The following is an 18,997-nucleotide window of genomic DNA, read 5'->3' on the forward strand; positions in this document are numbered from 1 at the left end:
AGAGGCATGGGAGGCAGCGCTTAGAGAGGACCAGGCCTGTAGGCCCCGAGGGCAATCTGAGGATGCTGACGGGAGACAGCTAAGCAGACTGTGGGAAAGCAACCCCACGGAAAGGCGAAAAGTCTGCAAAAAGGCTTAAAGATCCAACCTAAGACTCCACCAGCCGCGCTCACAGAACAAAGGACTGAGCAGAGTGAGATGGCTGCGGTCGGCCCATCCCCCATCCCCCGCCGGGACAGGCAGGGGAGGGTGGCCAGAGCCGGAAGGGGCAACCGCAGCCCCAGAGAGGCTTCCCATACCAAGCTGCAGGCAGGCTTCATTGCTAACCAAGACTTCTTGGGTTCAGGCTGGTTGATATCCGCCTGAGAAGGTACGTTGGTTGTACACCCAGAAAACCGAGCGGCAGGGACCAGGGAGGAGATAAGTCTCCGCAACTGTGCTCACCAAACGCCTGGTCACCTGAGCTGCTTGGACCCGGGAAGGCACAAAAAGCAGGCCCAACCGAGTCTGCGGCTTTGTGGAGTACCCGAGTACCTAAACCTGAGCCACTCAGACCTGGGAAGTGCATGCAACCCAGCGCCAGCCTCGGACAGTTCCCGGCAGAGCAACCGAGAGCCTGAGAAGCATAAGCAGGGAAAGCACACACTCCGAGAGCGGGAGCAATTCCAGTGCAGCCGAGACACTGAGAGCACTCCCCGCAGATGCCAGTGATATTTGCTAGCAGCGTCCCTCCCTCCCCACAGCACAACTGAACAGGTGAGCCGAAAAAAGTGTCCACCACCGCCCCCTGGTGTCTGGACAGGAATTAGACACTGAAGAGTCCAGCAAACAGAAGAGCTTTAACAGAAGGAACTGTCTTGGAAGTGACAGATGGAGAAGTCCTGAGCCAACGGCAAGAATAAGACTGAAAACCAGAGGCAGAGGCTTAAGTCCAAATCCTGAGAACACCAGAGATCTCCTGTTCCAGGGAACATTAACTGATAGGAGCTCATCAAATGCTTCCATACATACACTGAAACCAGGCACCACCCAAGGGTCAACAAGTTTCAGAGAAAGACATACCATGCAAATTCTCCAGCAACACAGGAGAATAGCCCTGAGCTTCAATATACAGGCTGCCCAAAGCCACTCCAACCCACTGACATCTCAAACTCATTACTGTACACTTCATTGCACTCCAGAGAGAAGAAATCCAGCTCCACCCACCAGAACACCGAAACAAGCTTCCCTAACCAGGGAACCTTGACAAGCCACCTGTCCAACCCCACACACAGCAAGGAAACTACATAATAAAGAGAACTCCACAAACTGTCAGAAGACGGAAAGGCCACCCGAAGCACAGCAATATAAGCAAGATGAAGAGGCAGAGAAATACCCAGCAAGTAAAGGAACAGGATAAATGCCCACCAACACAAACAAAAGAGGAAGATATAGGGAATCTACCTGATAAAGAATTTTGAATTTTAATTGTGAAAATGATTCAAAATCTGGAAAGCAAACTGGAGTTACAGATAAATAAACTGGAGAAAAGGATTGAGAAGATGCAGGAAATGTTTAATAAGGAATTAGAGAAAATAAAAAAGAGTCAATATACAATGAATAATGCAATATATGAGATCAGAAACACTCTCGAGGGAACAAACAGTAGAATAATGGAGGCAAAAGACAGGATAAGCAGCTCAATTCCAGAAAAATAAATGACCCAATCAAAAAATGGGCCAAAGAACTAAACAGACATTTCTCCAAAGAAGACATAAAGATGGCTAACAAACACATGAAAAAATGCTCAACATCCCTCATAATCAGAGAAATGCAAATCAAAACCACAATGAGATACCAATTCACACCAGTCAGAATGGCTGCTATCCAAAAGTCTACATGCAATAAGTGCTGGAGATGGTATGGAGAGAAAGGAACCCTCTTACACTGTTGGTTGGAATGCAAACTAGTACAGCCACTATGGAGAACAGTGTGGAGATTCCTCAAAAAATTGGAAATAGAACTGCCATATGATCCAGCAATCACACTCCTGGGCATACACACCGAGGAAACCAGAATTGAAAGAGACACGTGTACTCCAATGTTCATTGCAGCACTGTTTATAATAGCCAGGACATGGAAGCAACCTAGATGTCCATCTGCAGAGGAATGGATAAGAAAGCTTTGGTACATATACACAATGGAGTATTATTCAGCCATTAAAAAGAATACATTTGAATCAGTTCTAACGAAGTGGATGAAGCTGGAGCCTATTATACAGAGTGAAGTAAGCCAGAAAGAAAAACACCAATACAGTATACTAACACATATATATGGAATTTAGAAAGATGCAAATGATAACCCTGTATACAAGACAGCAAAAGAGACACAGATGTATAGAACAGTCTTTGGAACTCTATGGGAGAGGGTGAGGGTGGGATGATTTGGGAGAATGGCATTGAAACACGTATGTTGTCATATGTGAAATGAATCACTAGTTCAGGGTCAATGCATGTTATAGGATGCTCGGGGCTGGCATGCGGGGATGACCCAGAGGGTGGATAAAGGGAGGAGGGAGGTGGGAGGGGGGTTCAGGAGGGGGAACTTATGTAAACCCGGGGCAAAAAAAAAAAAGACAGGATAAGCAAGCTAGAAGATAGAATTGTAGAAATAAATGAAACAAAGATGGAAAAAGAAAAACGAATTAAAACAAATGAGGACAATATTAGAGACCTCTGGGGCAATGTCAAACGCCCCAACATTCGAATCATAGGAGTCCCAGAAGAATACAAAAAGAAAGCCATGAGAGAATACTTGAGGAGATAATAGTTGAAAATTTCCCTAAATAGGGAAGGAAATAATCACCCAAGTCCAAGAAACCCAGAGAGTCCCCAACAGGATAAACTCAAGGCAAAATATTCCAAACACATATTAATCAAATTAACAAAGATCAAACACAAAGAACAAATATTAAAAGCAGCAAGGGAAGAGCAACAAATAACACACAAGGGGATTCCCATAAGGATAACAGCTTATCTTTCAACAGAAACTCTTCAGGCCAGGAGATAATAGCAAGACATACTTTAAGTGATGAAAGAAAGTAACCTACAGCCCAGATTACTATACGCAGCAAGGATCTCATTCAAATATGAAGGAGAAATCAAAAGCTTTCAGTTCAGTTCAGTTCAGTCACTCAGTCGTGTCCGACTCTTTGCCAGCCCATGAATCACAACACGCCAGGCCTCCCTGTCCATTACCAACTCCCGGAGTTCACTCAAACTCATGTCTATCGAGTCAGTGATGCCATCCAGCCATCTCATTCTCTGTCGTCCCCGTCTCCTCCCACCCCCAATCCCTCCCAGCATCAGACTCTTTTACATTGAGTCAACTCGTCGCATGAGGTGGCCAAAGTATCGGAGTTTCAGCTTTAGCATCAGTCCTTCCAATGAACACTCAGGATTGATCTCCTTTAGAATGGACTGGTTGGATCTCCTTGCAGTCCAAGGGACTCTCAAGAGTCTCCTCCAGCACCACAGTTCAAAAGCATCAATTCTTTGGCGACAGCTTTCTTCACAGTCCAACTCTCACATCCATACATGACCATGGGAAAAAAGCTTTGACTAGATGGACCTTGGTTGGCAAAGTAATGTCTCTGCTTTTTAATATGCTATCTAGGTTGGTCATAACTTTCCTTCCAAGGAGTAAGTGTCTTTTAATTCCATGGCTGCAATCAGCATCTGCAGTGATTTTGGAGCCCAAAAAATAAAGTCTGACACTATTTCCACAGTTTCCCCATCTATTTCCCATGAAGCAATGGGACCAGATGCCATGATCTTCGTTTTCTGAATGTCGAGCTTTAAGCCAAACTTTTCACTCTCCTCTTTCACTTTCATCAAGAGGTTTTTGAGTTCCTCTTCACTTTCTGCCATAAGGGTGGTGTCATCTGCATATCTGAGGTTATTGATATTTCTCCCGCCAATCTTGATTCCAGCTTGTGCTTCTTCCACCCCAGCGTTCCTCATGATGCACTCTGTATATAAATAAGCAGGGTGACAATATACAACCTTGACGTACACCTTTTCCTATTTGGAACCAGTCTGTTGTTCCATGTCCAGTTCTAACTGTTGCTTCCTGACCTGCATACAGGTTTCTCAAGAGGCAGGTCAGGTGGTCTGGGATTCCCATCTCTTTCAGAGTGTTCCACAGTTTATTGTGATCCACACAGTCAAAGGCTTTGGCATAGTCAATGAAGCAGAAATAGATGTTTTTCTGGAACTCTCTTACTTTCTCCATGATCCAGAGGATGTTGGCAATTTGATCTCTGGTGCCTCTGCCTTTTCTAAAATCTGCTTGAACATCTGGGAGTTCACGGTTCACATATTGCTGAAGCCTGGCTTGGAGAATTTTGAGCATGACTTTACTAGCGTGTGAGATGAGTGCAATTGTGCGGTAGTTTGAGCATTCTTTGGCATTCCCTTTCTTTGGGATTGGAATGAAGACTGACCTTTTCCAGTCCTGGGGCCACTGCTGAGTTTTCCAAATTTGCTGGCATATTGACTGCAGCACTTTCACAGCATCATCTTTCAGGATTTGAAATAGCTCAATTGGAATTCCATCACTTCCACTAGCTTTGTTCATAGTGATACTCTCTAAGGCCCACTTGACTTCACATTCCAAGATGTCTGGTTCCAGGTGAATGATCACGCCATCGTGATTATCTTTGTCATGAAGATCTTTTTTGTACAGTTCTTCTGTGTATTGTTTCCACCTCTTCTTAATATCTTTTGCTTCTGTTAGGTCCATACCATTTCTGTCCTTTATCGAGCCCATCTTTGCATGAAATGTTCCCTTGATATCTCTAATTTTCTTGAAAAGATCTCTTGTTTTTCCTATTCTGTTGTTTTCCTCTATTTCTTTGCACTGATTGCTGAGGAAGGCTTTCTTATCTCTCCGTGCTATTCTTTGGAACTCTGCATTCAGATGCTTATATCTTTCCTTTTCTCCTTTGCTTTTCTCTTCTCTTCTTTTCACAGCTATTTGTAAGGCCTCCTCAGACAGCCATTGTGCTTTTTTGCATTTCTTTTCCATGGGGATGGTCTTGGTCCCTGTCTCCTGTACAATGTCACAAACCTCCATCCAGAGTTTATCAGGCACTCTACCTATCAGATCTAGTCCCTTAAATCTATTTCTTACTTCCACTGTATAATCATAAGGGATTTGATTTAGGTCATATCTGAATGGTCTAGTGGTTTGCCCTACTTTCTTCAACTTAAGTCTGAATTTGGCAATGAGGAGTTCATGATCTGAGCCACAGTCAGCTCCTGGTCTTGTTTTTGCTAACTGTATACAGCTTCTCCATCTTTGGCTGCAAAGAATATAATCAATATGATTTCGGTGTTGACCATCTGGTGATGTCCATGTGTAGAGTCTTCTCTTGTGTTGTTGGAAGAGGGTATTTGCTATGACCAGTGCGTTCTCTTGGCAAAACTCTATTAGCCTTTGCCCTGCTTCATTTCATGCTCCAAGGCCAAATTTGCCTGTTACTCCAGGTGTTTCTTGACTTCCTACTTTTGCATTCCAGTCCCCTATAATGAAAAGGACATCTTTTTTGGGTGTTAGTTCTAAAAGGTCTTGTAGGTCTATATAGAACTGTTCAACTTCGGCTTCTTCAGCATTACTGGTTGGGGCATAGACTTGGATTACTGTAATACTGAATGGTTTGCCTTGGAAACGAACAGAAATCATTCTGTCGTTTTTAAGACTGCATCCAAAGGGAGGTGGGAGGGGGATTCAGGAAGGGGAACTCATGTACACCCGGGGTGGATTCATGTCATTGTATGGCAAAACCAACCAATATAATATTGTAAAATAATTAGCCTCCAATTATAAAAAAAGAGGAAAAAAAAAAGGACTGGGGGAAAAACACCAAAACAAAAAAAAATAAGATTGCAACCAAGTACTGTATTTCAGACTCTTTTGTTGACCATGATGGCTACTCCATTTCTTCTAAGGGTTTCCTGCCCACAGTAGTAGATATAATGGTCATCTGAGTTAAATTCACCCATTCCAGTACATTTTAAACAGAAAAGCAAAAGCTGAGAGAATTCATCATCACCAAACCAGCTCTTCTCTAGACAGGAAACACAGAAAGGGTATATAAACTCAAACCCAGAACAATAAAGAAAATGGCAACAGGATCATACTTATCAATAATCACCTTAAACGTAAATGGGTTGAATGCCCCAGCCAAAATACAAAGATTGGCTGAATGGATACAAAAACAAGACCCCCATATATGTTGTCTACAAGAGACCCACCTCATAACGAGGAACACATACAGACTGAAAGTGAAGGGCTGGAAAAAGATATTCCATGCAAATAGAGACCAAAGAAAGCAGGAGTAGCAATACTCTTATTAGATAAAATAGATTTTAAAACAAAGGCTGTGAAACGAGACAAAGAAGGAAACTACATAATGATCAAAGGATCAATTCAAGAAGAAGATATAACAATTATAAATATTTATGCACCCAACATAGGAGCACCGCAATATGTAAGACAATTACTAACAAGTATGAAAGGGGAAATTAACAGCAACGCAATAATAGTGGGAGACTTTAATACCCCACTCACACCTATGGATAGATCAACTAAACAGAAAATTAACAAGGAAACACAAACTTTAAACGATACAATAGACCAGTTAGACCTAATAGATCTCTATAGGACATTTCACCCCAACACAATTAATTTCATCTTTTTCTCAAGCGCACACAGAACCTTTTCCAGGATAGATCACATCCTGTGCCATAAATCTAGCCTTGCAAATTCAAGAAAAATGAAATAATTCCAAGGATCTTTTCTGACCACAATGCAGTAAGATTAGATCTCAAATACAGGAGAAAAACTATTAAAAATGGCAACATTTGGAGGCTGAACAACACGCTGCTGAATAACAAATCATAGAAGAAATCAAAAGAGAAATCAAAATATGCATAGAAATGAATGAAAATGAAAACACAACAACCCAAAACCTCTGGGACACCGTAAAAGCAGTGCTAAGGGTCAAGTTCATAGCAATACAGGCACACCTCAAGAAACAAGAAAAAAGTCAACTAAATAACCTAACTCTACATCTAAGGAAACTAGAAAAGGAAGAAATGAAGAACCCAGAGTTAGTAAAAGCAAAGAAATCTTAAAAATTAGGGCAGAAATAAATGCAAAAGAAACAAAAGAGAGCATAGCAAAAATCAATAAAGCCAAAAACTGGTTCTTTGAGAAGGTAAATAAAATTGACAAACCACTAGCCAGACTCATCAAGAAACAAAGGGAGAAGAACCAAATGAATAAAATTAGAAATGAAAATGGAGAGATCACAACTGACAACACAGAAATACAAAGTATTATTAGAGAATATGATCAGCAATTATATGGCAATAAAATGGATAGCTTGGAAGAAATGGACAAAATCTTAGAAAAGTACAACTTTCCAAAGCTGAACCAGGAAGAAATAGAAAATCTTAATAGACCCATCAATAGCATGGATATAGAAGCTGTAATCAGAAATCTTCCAGGAAACAAAAGCCCAGGTCCAGACGGCTTCACAGCTGAATTCTACCAAAAATTCAGAGAAGAGCTAATACCTATTCTACTCAAACTCTTCCAGAAAATTGCTGAGGAAGGGAAACTTCCAAACTCATTCTATGAGGCCAACATCACCCTAATCCCAAAACCTGGTAAAGATCCCACAAATAAAGAAAACTACAGGCCAGTATCATTGATGAACATAGATGCAAAAATCCTTAACAAAATTCTAGCAATCAGAATCCAACAACACATTAAGAAGATCATACATCATGACCAAGTGGGCTTTATCCCAGGAATGCAAGGGTTCTTCAATATTCACAAATCAATCAACGTAATACACCACATTGACAAACTGAAAAATAAAAATCATATGATTATCTCAATAGATGCAGAGAAAGCCTTTGACAAAATTCAACATCCATTTATGATAAAAACCCTCCAGAAAGTGGGAATAGAAGGGACATATCTCAACATAATAAAAGCTATATATGACAAACCCACAGCAAACATTATCCTCAATGGTGAAAAACTAAAAGCATTTCCCCTAAAGTCAGGAACAAGACAAGGGTGCCCACTCACACCACTACTATTCAACATAGTTCTGGAAGTTTTGGCCACAGCAATAAGAGCAGAAAAAGACATAAAAGGAATACAAATTGGAAAAGAAGAAGTAAAACTTTCACTGTTCACTGATAACATGATCCTCTACACAGAAAACCCTAAAGACTCTACCAGAAAACTACTAGAGCTAATCAATGAATACAGTAAAGTTGCAGGATATAAAATCAACACACAGAAATCCCTTGCATTCCTATACACTAATAATGAGAAAATAGAAAGAAAAATTAAGGAAACTATTCCATTCACTGTTGCAACAAAAAGAATTAAATACTTAGGAATAAAGAAAGAACCAAATGAATATTTGGTTCTAAAGAAACAAAAGACCTGTACATAGAAAACTATAAAACACTGGTGAAAGTAATCAAAGAGGACACTGATGGAGAAATGTACCGTGTTCATGGATTGGAAGAATAAATATTGTAAAAATGAGTATACTACCCAAAGTAATTTATACATTCAATGCAATCCCTATCAAGCTACCAACGATATTTTTCACAGAGCTAGAACAAATAATCTCACAATGTGTATGGAAATACAAAAAACCTCGAATAGCCAAAGCAATCTTGAGGAAGAAGAATGGAACTGGGGGAATCAACCTACCAGACTTCAGGCACTAATACAAAGCCACAGTCATCAAGACAGTATGGTACTGGCATAAAGACAGAAATATAGATCAATGGAACAAAATAGAAAGCCCAGAGATAAACCCACGCTCCTATGGACACTTTATCTTTGACAAAGGAGGCAAGAATATAAAATGGAGAAAAGACAGTCTCTTTAACAAGTGGTGCTGGGAAAACTGGTCAGCCACTTGTAAAAGAATGAAACTGGAACATTTCCTAACACCACACACAAAAATAAACTCAAAATGGATTAAAGATCTAAATGTAAGACCAGAAACTATAAAACTCCTAGAGGAGAACATAGGCAAAACACTCTCTGACATAAATCACAGCAGGATCCTCCAAGACCCACCTCCCAGAATATTGGAAATAAAAGCAAAAATAAACAAATGGGACCTAATTAAAATTAAAAGCTTCTGCACAGCAAAGGAAACTATTAGCAAGGTGAAAAGACAGCCTTCAGAATGGGAGAAAATAATAGCAAATGAAACAACTGACAAAGAATTAATCTCCAAAATATACAAGCAGCTCCTGCAGCTCAATTCCAAAAAAATAAACGACCCAATCAAAAAATGGGCCAAAGAACTAAACAGACATTTCTCCAAAGAAGACATAAAGATGGCTTATAAATACATGAAAAAATGCTCAACATCCCTCATAATCAGAGAAATGCAAATCAAAACTACAATGAGATACCACTTCACACCAGTCAGAATGGCTGCTATCCAAAAGTCTACATGCAATAAGTGCTGGAGATGGTGTGGAGAGAAGGGAACCCTCTTACACTGTTGGTGGGAATGCAAACTAGTACAGCCACTGTGGAGAATAGTGTGGAGATTCCTCAAAAAACTGGAAACAGAACTGCCATCAGTTCAGTTCAGTTCAGTCACTCAGTCGTGTCCGACTCTTTGCGACCCCATGAATCACAGCACGCCAGGCCTCCCTGTCCATCACCAACTCCCAGAGTTCACTCAAACTCATATCCATCGAGTCAGTGATGCCATCCAGCCATCTCATTCTCTGTCATCCCCTTCTCCTCCTGCCTCCAATCCTTCCCAGAAAACTGCCATATGATCCAGCAATCACACTCCTGGACATACACACCGAGGAAACCAGAATTGAAAGAGACACACCTACTCCAATGTTCATCGCAGCACTGTTTATAATAGCGAGGACATGGAAGCAACCTAGATGTCCATCTGCAGACGAATGGATAAGAAAGCTTTGGTACATATACACAATGGAGTGTTACTCATTAAAAAGAATGCATTTGAATCAGTTCTAATGAGGTGGATGAAACTGGAGCCTATTATACAGAGTGAAGTAAGCCAGAAAGAAAAACACCAATAGAGTATACTAACGCATATATATGGAATTTAGAAAGATGGTAATGATAACCCTGTATACAAGACAGCAAAAGAGACACAGGTGTATGGAACAGTCTTTTGGACTCTGTGGGAGAGGGCGAGGGTGGCATAATTCGGGAGAATGGCATTGAAACATGTATATTATCATACGTGAAACAAATCACCAGTCCAGGTTCAACGCATGATACAGGATGCTTGGGGCTGGTGCATCGGAATGACCCAGAGGGAGGATAAGGGGAGGAGGGAGGTGGAAAGGGGGTTCAGGAAGGGGAACTCATGTACACCCGGGGTGGATTCATGTCAATGTATGGCAAAACCAACCAATATAATATTTTAAAATAATTAGCCTCCGATAAAAAAAATCATATAAAAAATGTTTTAGAATAAACTTAGCTGAGGAGGTAAAAGACCTACATGCTGAAAACTATAAAATACTGATTAAGGATAGAAGATGATTCAAAGATATGGAAAGATATCCCAAGCTTTCAGATTATAAAAATTAATATTTTTAAAATCACAATACTCCTCAAAGAAATCTGCAGATTTGATGCAATCGATAGCAAAATGCCCATGGCATATTTAACAGAACAAGAACTAATAATCCAAAAATTCATATGAAACCACAGGAGTCCCAGACTGCCAAAGAAATCCTGAGAAAAAAGAACAAAGCAGGAAGCATAACCCTTCCAGATTTCAGACAATACTACAAAGATACAGTAATCCAAACAGCATGGTATTAGCACAAAAACAGACACAGTCAATTAATCTACAGTAAAGGAGGCAAAAATATACAATGGAGAAAAGACAGTCTCTTCAGCAAGAGGTGCTAGGAAAGCTGGATGTGTTGTGCTGTGCTTAGTCACTCAGTGGTGTCTGACTCTGCAACCCCATGAACTGTAGCCCATCAGGCTCCTCTGTCAATGGGGATTCTATAGGCAAGAATAATGGAGTGGGTTGCTAGATAGCTACATGTAAATCAGTGAAATTGGAACATGCCCTCACATCATGTACAAAAATAAACTCAAGATGCTTTAATAAATATAAAGACATGACAGAGATTTCCCTGGTAGTCCAGTAGTTTAGAATCCACCTGCTAATGCAGGGCATGGGTTTGATCCCTCGTCTGGGAACTAGGATTCCACATGCTGAGGAGGAACTAAACCTGTGTGCCACAACTATGAAGCCTGAATTCTACAGCCTGTGAGCTGAAACAACTGAAGCCCTTGCACCATAGAATCTGTGCTCCGCAACGAGAAGCCATCACAATGAGAAGCTCAGAAGCCACAACTAGAGAAATCCCATGCACAACAATGAAGACCTAATGCAGAAGAGAAAAGAAAAAGGACTGAAAACATGACATGATGAAACTCCTAGAAGAGAACACAGGCAAAATATTTTGGACATAAATCGTAGCAATATCTTCTATGCTCAGTCTCCCAAGGCAAAAGAAATCAAAACAAAAATAAATATATGGGACCCAATTAAGCTTAAAAGCTTTTGCACAGCAAAGGAAACCATCAACCAAGTGAAAAGACAACCAACAGAACGAAAGAGAATATTAGTAAATGATGCAACTGACAACGGGTTAATATCCAACAGACACAGACAGGTCAAACAACTCGATATGAAAAAGCAAACAACTCAATCCAAAAATGAGCAGAAGACCTAAATAAACATATCTCTAAAGAAGACACACAGATGGCCAAGAAAAGATGGAAACTCTAATTTAAAAAGATACATGCATCCTAACAGTCACAGCAGCACTATTTATGATAGTCAAGACATGGAAACAACCCAAGTGCCTATCAACAGATGATTAACTTAAGATGTAATATGTATGTATGTGTATATACATACACACACACATATATAATGGAATATTACTTAGCCATAAAAAGAATGTAATATTGCCATGCGCAGCAACATGGATGGACCTAGAGAATAATATATTTAGTGAAGTAAGTCAGACAGAGAAAGACAAATTTATGGTATCTCTTATATGTGGTATCTAAAAAATAATACAAATGAGTTAATTTACAAAACAGAAACAGACTCACAGACATAGAAAACAAATGTATGGCTATAAAAGGGGAAAGAGAAGAGGGAGAGGGACAAATTCAGAGTATAGGATTAAGAGAAACAAACTACTATACCTAAAATAGATAAGTAACAAGGATTTACTCTATAGCATAGAGAATTATATTCAATATCTTGTTCAGTTCAGTTCAGTTCAGTTCAGTCACTCAGTCGTGTCCGACTCTTTGCGACCCCATGAATCACAGCACACCGGGCCTCCCTGTCCATCACCAACTCCCGGAGTTCACTCAAACTCATGTCCATCGAGTCGGTGATGCCATCCAGCCATCTCATTCTCTGTCGTCCCCGTCTCCTCCCACCCCCAATTCTTCCTAGCATCAGACTCTTTTCCAGTGATAATATATAATGGAAAATAATCGGAAAAATACATATATAGATAACACCTTGCTGTATACCTGAAACTAATACAATCTTGTAAATCAACTATACCTCAATTAAAAAAAGAAAGGAAATACACAGTACTTTGTTCATTTGTGTAAAAGAAACACAAAAAAGATAAAGCATAAAGAGACTGCTTACCAAAAAGGGGTGGGTGGAAATGGGGTAGAAAGAAGAGGGCAAAAGCATCATGGTAGCAGCAGAAGAAGATAAAGCAATACTCTTCTGATAATCTTTTTTTGTATAACTATAATTCTTAGAACCATAGTAATGTTTCACATACCTTCACAGAGCCCCCTCCCCCTGAAAAAAATAAACAAAACCAAACAGGAAGGGGGAATCAAAAACTGAATTCAACACTACCAAAGGAATGTATGAATTACTATATAACAACTAAATAATAATTTCAGTGAAAGTGGAGGAAAAGAACTAACCTGCCTAATTTTGGAAGAGTCTGTTGCTAGGACACTGTAATGCTAAAGACAGATAGAACTGTACATAAATGTTGTAGTAATCTACTTAGTAAATGTATTTCTCACAGGGATCTGGGTTAACAAATCTGAAACTTCTCTCTGTGTATAATAGGATAAAGGAAGGAAGGGAGGGAGGGAGGAAGAGAGAGAGAGAGACAAAGCAAGAAAGAAGTGGATTTTAACCCATAAAATAAATATCCATGAGTTCATACTGATATAAATAACTGAATAAATAAATGGCAGAAAATAGTTATTTTACAAAAAGTAATTTCAATTAATAAATGGAACAGGTAACAGCAAAGTATTGATTGAAAATTACCATTACATGAACACCACAGAAAGAACTGTTGCAGTCAAGTTCCTCTGATGAATGGTAGTATCAGTGAATGAAAGTCTGAGGAGAAACAGTACTTATGGTGTCATAAACTATCTTTCTTAAGGTATTTATTAACTATAGAGGGAAACTAGTAACTTTACAGTGGAGAAAACCAGATATCACCTTAATCAAGTGAACATTAATATGACCAATATTAACATAAATGCACTGACATTAAGAATTCCTTAATACAACATCATTTCTGTGGTATTCTTATCAAAAATTGCATAATCTCTTTCTAATCATGATAAAACACTAGACAAATTCAAATTGAAGGACATTCTACAAAATAACTGATCAGTAATCTTCAAAAGTATCAAACTTACAAAAGACAAAGACTGAAGATCTGTCACAGTAGATCAAAGGAGAAATAACAATCTAACTTATATGCAGAGTACATCATAAGAAATGCTGGGCTGGAAGAAGCACAAGTTGGAATCAAGATTGCCAGGAGAAATATCAATAACCTTAGATATGCAGATGACACCACCCTTATGGAAGAAAGTGAAGAGCTAAAGAGCCTCTTGATGAAGGTGAAGGAAGAGAGTGAAAAAGTTGACTTAAAGCTCAACATTCAGAATACTTCAATCATGGCATCTGGTCCCATCACTTCATCGCAAATAGATGAGGAAACAGTGGCTGACTTTATTTTTGGGGGCTCCAAAATCACTGCAGATGGTGATTGCAGCCATGAAATTAAAAGACACTTACTCCTTGGAAGGAAAGTTATGACCAACCTAGACGGCATATTAAAAAGCACAGACATTATTTTGTCAACAAGGTCCATCTAGTCAAGGCTATGGTTTTTCCAGTAGTCATGTATGGACGTAAGAGACGAACTATAAAGAAAGCTGAGTGCCAAGAGTTGATGCTTTCAAACTGTGGTGTTGGAGAATACTCTTGAGAGTCCCTTGGACTGCAAGGAAATCCAACCAGTCCATCCTAAAGGAGATCAGTCCTGGATGTTCATTGGAAGGACTGATGTTGAAACTGAAACTCCAATACTTTGGCCACCTGATGCAAAGAGCTGAGTCAGAAGACCCTGATGCTGGGAAAGATTGAGGGCAGGAGGAGAAGGGGACAACAGAGGATGAGATGGTTGGATGGCATCACCGACCCAATGGACATGGGTTTGGGTCGACTCCGGCAGTTGGTAATGGAGAGGGAGGCCTGGCGTGCTGTGGTTCATGGGGCCACAAAGAGTCAGACATGACTGAGAGACTGAACTGAACTGAACAATCTAATGCAATGTAGAATCCTGAATCAGAAGAAAAGACATTAGCAGAAAAACTGATGAAATGTGAATAAGGTCTGTAGCTAACAGTTCAATGCCAATGTTAACTTCATAATTATGACCATTGTTTTATGCTGAAGAATTGATGCTTTTGAACTGTGGTATTGGAGAAGACTCTTGAGAGTCCCTTGGACTGCAAGGAGATCAAACCAGTAAATCCTAGAGGAAATCAGTCCTGAATATTCATTGGAAGGACTGATGCTGAAGCTGAAACTCCAATACTCTGGCCACCTGAGGCAAAGAACTGACTCATTGGAAAAGACACTGATGCTGGGAAAGATTGAAAGCAGGAGAGAAGGGGACAACAGAGGATGAGGTAGTTGGGTGGCATCACCAACTCAATGGACCTGAGTCTGAGCAAGCTCCGGGAGTTGCTGATGGACAGGGAAGCCTGGCATGCTGCATGCAGTCCATGGGGTCACAAAGAGTTGGACATGACTGAGCACCTGACTGATTATGGTTATAGAAGATAACATTTCAGAAAGCTGGATGGGAGGTATATGGGAACCCTTTTTATTATTTTTGCAACTTTTCTGCAAGTATATTAATAAAATTAATGTTTTTAAAAAATAAACCCAAATATGCTTAAGTTACTATTAGTCAGATATTATGTGTAGCCAAAGTAATCCTAATTGATTAATTTAGCTAAAAAATCATTCAAGAGAAAAAAATACTTTGCTTTTTCAATACTGACAAGGGTTTTTCCCCTTGTGCCATGAGGAAAAAGAATGTGAAACTTACCTAAAATTGCAGATAGATTTGAAAACTCTGGTACCTTCTCTACTGCTACTGCTTTACTTATGTCCAAAAGAGTAGAATTCTTACATGGCATGTTTTCTTCCAACATGGGACACTCCCATTCTAAAAGAAGCAGGGAGAAATGGCACAAAATTTTGAACAGCACACAAGTAGCAAGTTACCTTTTTCTCCCCAACTTAGGTTCCTAGCCCATACAAAGCTATGGTAATTGAAGAAAGTTTAGGTGAAGCATAAAGAAAAGCCTTGAGGACATCAGGATATTAAATAATCTTTGGGCTACTGCAATGCCCAAATATTCTTATTTTCTTTTCCCCACTTTTCCCATTATCCTCATATTATTATATGGCATATTTAGTTAGGCCAGTATTCAATACAAATGTTATGATGATAAATTGTCATAAAAATGCTGTCTTTAACTCTTTTGGTATATATACAATGACCACCTCTTGTTTTTCCTGGAGCCAATAAAGTCTGTTTGTTTAGATTTCTCTGTATTCTTCATCTATTTAATCCTAAACCCTACCAAACTGTATAAATCTATTCTTTTATTACATTCTCTGATGTTCTGAAATTTCATATTGTTCTGTCTTGGTGTTTTTCATCTATTGTGCTAGACACTGTATGGCCCTTTCAGCCAGAAATCATACTTCTTGGATATCTAGATCTAACTGTTGAGTTATATCTTTGGTAATTTTCTTCCTCCTGTTTATTTCATTATCTTTTTCTGAGACTCCTATTATTTGATATTAGATTTCATATACTACTTCTCTAACTAATCTTTTTTCTCCTTTTTTTCCCTCCTGACATTTTTTTCCCTGGGAAATCTCAATTTATCTTCTAATCCTTCTACCAAGTTTTCCATTCTGCTATTGCATTTAATTTATTCTCTGAAAATTCTCACTCCCTTTTTTTTTAAAAACAGCATCTTTTTCCTATTCAATGGATGTAATATACATATTTTTATCTCAAGGAAGACTTTTTCCCCCAGTATCTTCCTCGTATTCCTATTTCTGTTTGGTTTCTTCTCTTATTTTTAATTTTATTGTGGTGGGAACACTTAACATGAGACCTACCCTCAAATTTGAGAGTACAATAGAATATTGTTAACTATAGGCACAATGTTGTGCAACACATCTCTAGAACCTATTATTCATCTTGCATAACTAAAACTACCTATTGATTAGCAACTCCCCACATCTCCTTCTCCTTGGGCCCTGGCAACCAACATTTTACTCTCAACTGCTATAAATCTAACTACTTTAGATATCTCATACAAGTGGAATCATACAGTACTCTTCCTGTGACTGGCTTATTTCACTTGCCATAATGTCCTCAAAGTTCTTTTATAGTGTTGCATATAGCAGGATATCCTTTTTAAAGGCTGAATAAAATTCCATTGTATGCTTATACCATATTTTCTTTATCTATTCATCCATCAATGGTCATTGGGTGATTGTGAAAAGTCTGCAATGCACATGGGAGTTCAAATATCTCTTCTAGATCCTGACAGTAATTATTTTGAATAAATACCCAGAAGTGGGATTGCTGGATCACATATGTTACTTCTATTTTAAATTTTTTTAGTAACTGCCATATTGTTTCATTGCAGCTTCACTATTTTACATTCCTATCAACAGTGTACAAAAGGAAATCCAATTTCTCCACATCATTGCCAACACTTACCTTTTTTTAAAAAAAAATAATAATCATCCTAATAGTTGTGAGGTGATATCTCACTGTGATCTTATTTGCATTTCCCTGATGGTTAGTGATCTTTTCATTTACCTGTTGGCCATGTGACTGTCTTCTTTGGGGGGAATATGTTTATTCAAGTTCTTTGTCATTTTTAAAAATCAAGTTATTTGGATTTTTCCTATTGAATTGTGGGAGTTTCTGATGTATTTTGGATATTAATCCCTTATCAGATATGTGGTTTCTAAATATTCTCCCTTTTTATAGGTTGTTCACTTTGTTGATTGTTTCTTGTGCTACGCAGAAGCTTTTCAGTTTTATTTAGGCCAACTTGTCTCATTTTGTTTCTTTTGCCTGTGTTTCGGTGTCACATCCAAGAAATAACTGCCAAGACCAATTGTCATGAGGCTTTACCCCTATGTATCTCCTAGGACTTTTACAGTTTCTGGTCTCACATGTAAGTCCTTACTATATTTTGAGCTGACTTTTTTGTATAAGGTAAGGGTCCAATTTCATTCTTTTGTATATGGCTATCCAGTTTCGTCAACATCATTTGTTGAAGAGACTATTTCTCCCACATTGTGTATCCTTGGCACTCTTGTTAAAGATCAAATATCTTTATGGATTTAGTTCTGGGCCCTCTATTCTGTCTTACTGGTCTGTATCTCTGTCTTTATTCCAGTACTATAATGTTATGTTTACTATAGCTTTGCAATATAATTTGAAATCAGTTGTGTTCATTTTCTGTTCAGATGTTCTATCCATTATTAAAAGTGGGAGTATTGAAGTCTCCTACTGAAACTGCAATACTTTGGCCACCTCATGCGACGAGTTGACTCACTGGAAAAGACTCTGATGCTGGGAAAGGTTGGGGGCGGGAGGAGATGGGGACGACAGAGAATGAGATGGACGACAGGGAATGAGATGGCTGGATGGCATCACCGACTCTGTGGACACGAGTCTCAGTGAACTCCCGGAGTTGGTGACGGACAGGGAGGCCTGGCGTGCTGTGATTCATGGGGTCACGGAGAGTCGGACACAACTGAGCAACTGAATTGAACTGAACTATGACTGTATGCCTATTTCTACCCTCAGTTCTGCCAGTGTTTACCTTATATGTTAGGTGCTGTGATGTTAGGCGGATATTTATTTATAACTGTTGAGTGTTTTTGATGAATTTATCCTACTATAATTATGCAACATTCTTCCTTGTCTCTTATAAAATTTCTGACAGTATGTTCTTTATCTGATATAAGTATAGCCCCTTGTGCTCTCTTTTGGTCACAACTTACATGGAGTGCCTTTCCCCACCCATTTACTTTCAGTCTATGTGTGCCCTTAAATCTTAAGTGAGTCTTTTATAGAGAGCATACAGTTGGATTATTTATTCAACCCATTCAGCCACTCTTTGTCTTTTGATTGGGTTTAATCCATTTATATTTTTGATAGAGGAGAATTATTGATAGAGGAGGATTTACTATTACAATTTTGTTAACTGTTTTCTGTTTTATAGTTATTTTGCCCCTCTTCCCTCTCTTGCTATGCTCCTCTGTCTTTCATTGATTCTTTTATATTGATATGCTTTGACTACTTTCTATTTTTCTTTTATGTATCTTCTATAGGTACTTTTTGGGTGTGGTTACCATGGGGCTTACATAATACATAGTTTTAACAGTCTATTTTAAACTGATAACAGTTTAACAAAAACTCTACGCTTTTACTTCACCCCTTAAACACATTTTGCAGTACTG

At 39.0% G+C, this 18,997-nt stretch overlaps 1 protein-coding gene across 1 annotated transcript in view; it reads right to left on the reverse strand.

Annotated features, from left to right (window-relative positions):
* MEIKIN (meiotic kinetochore factor) overlaps positions 1-18,997 on the reverse strand; it is a 176,209-nt gene that overhangs the window by 127,864 nt on the left and 29,348 nt on the right. Inside the window, exon 6 of the mRNA XM_088838829.1 lies at positions 15,537-15,656. Coding sequence (XP_088694955.1) covers positions 15,537-15,656 — 120 coding nt within the window. The remainder of the gene's footprint in view (positions 1-15,536; positions 15,657-18,997) is intronic.

This window comes from Moschus berezovskii, chromosome 8, assembly GCF_049115385.1.
Source record: "Moschus berezovskii isolate FMDL1 chromosome 8, NW_MosBer_1.0, whole genome shotgun sequence".
Taxonomy (NCBI): Eukaryota; Metazoa; Chordata; class Mammalia; order Artiodactyla; family Moschidae; genus Moschus; species Moschus berezovskii.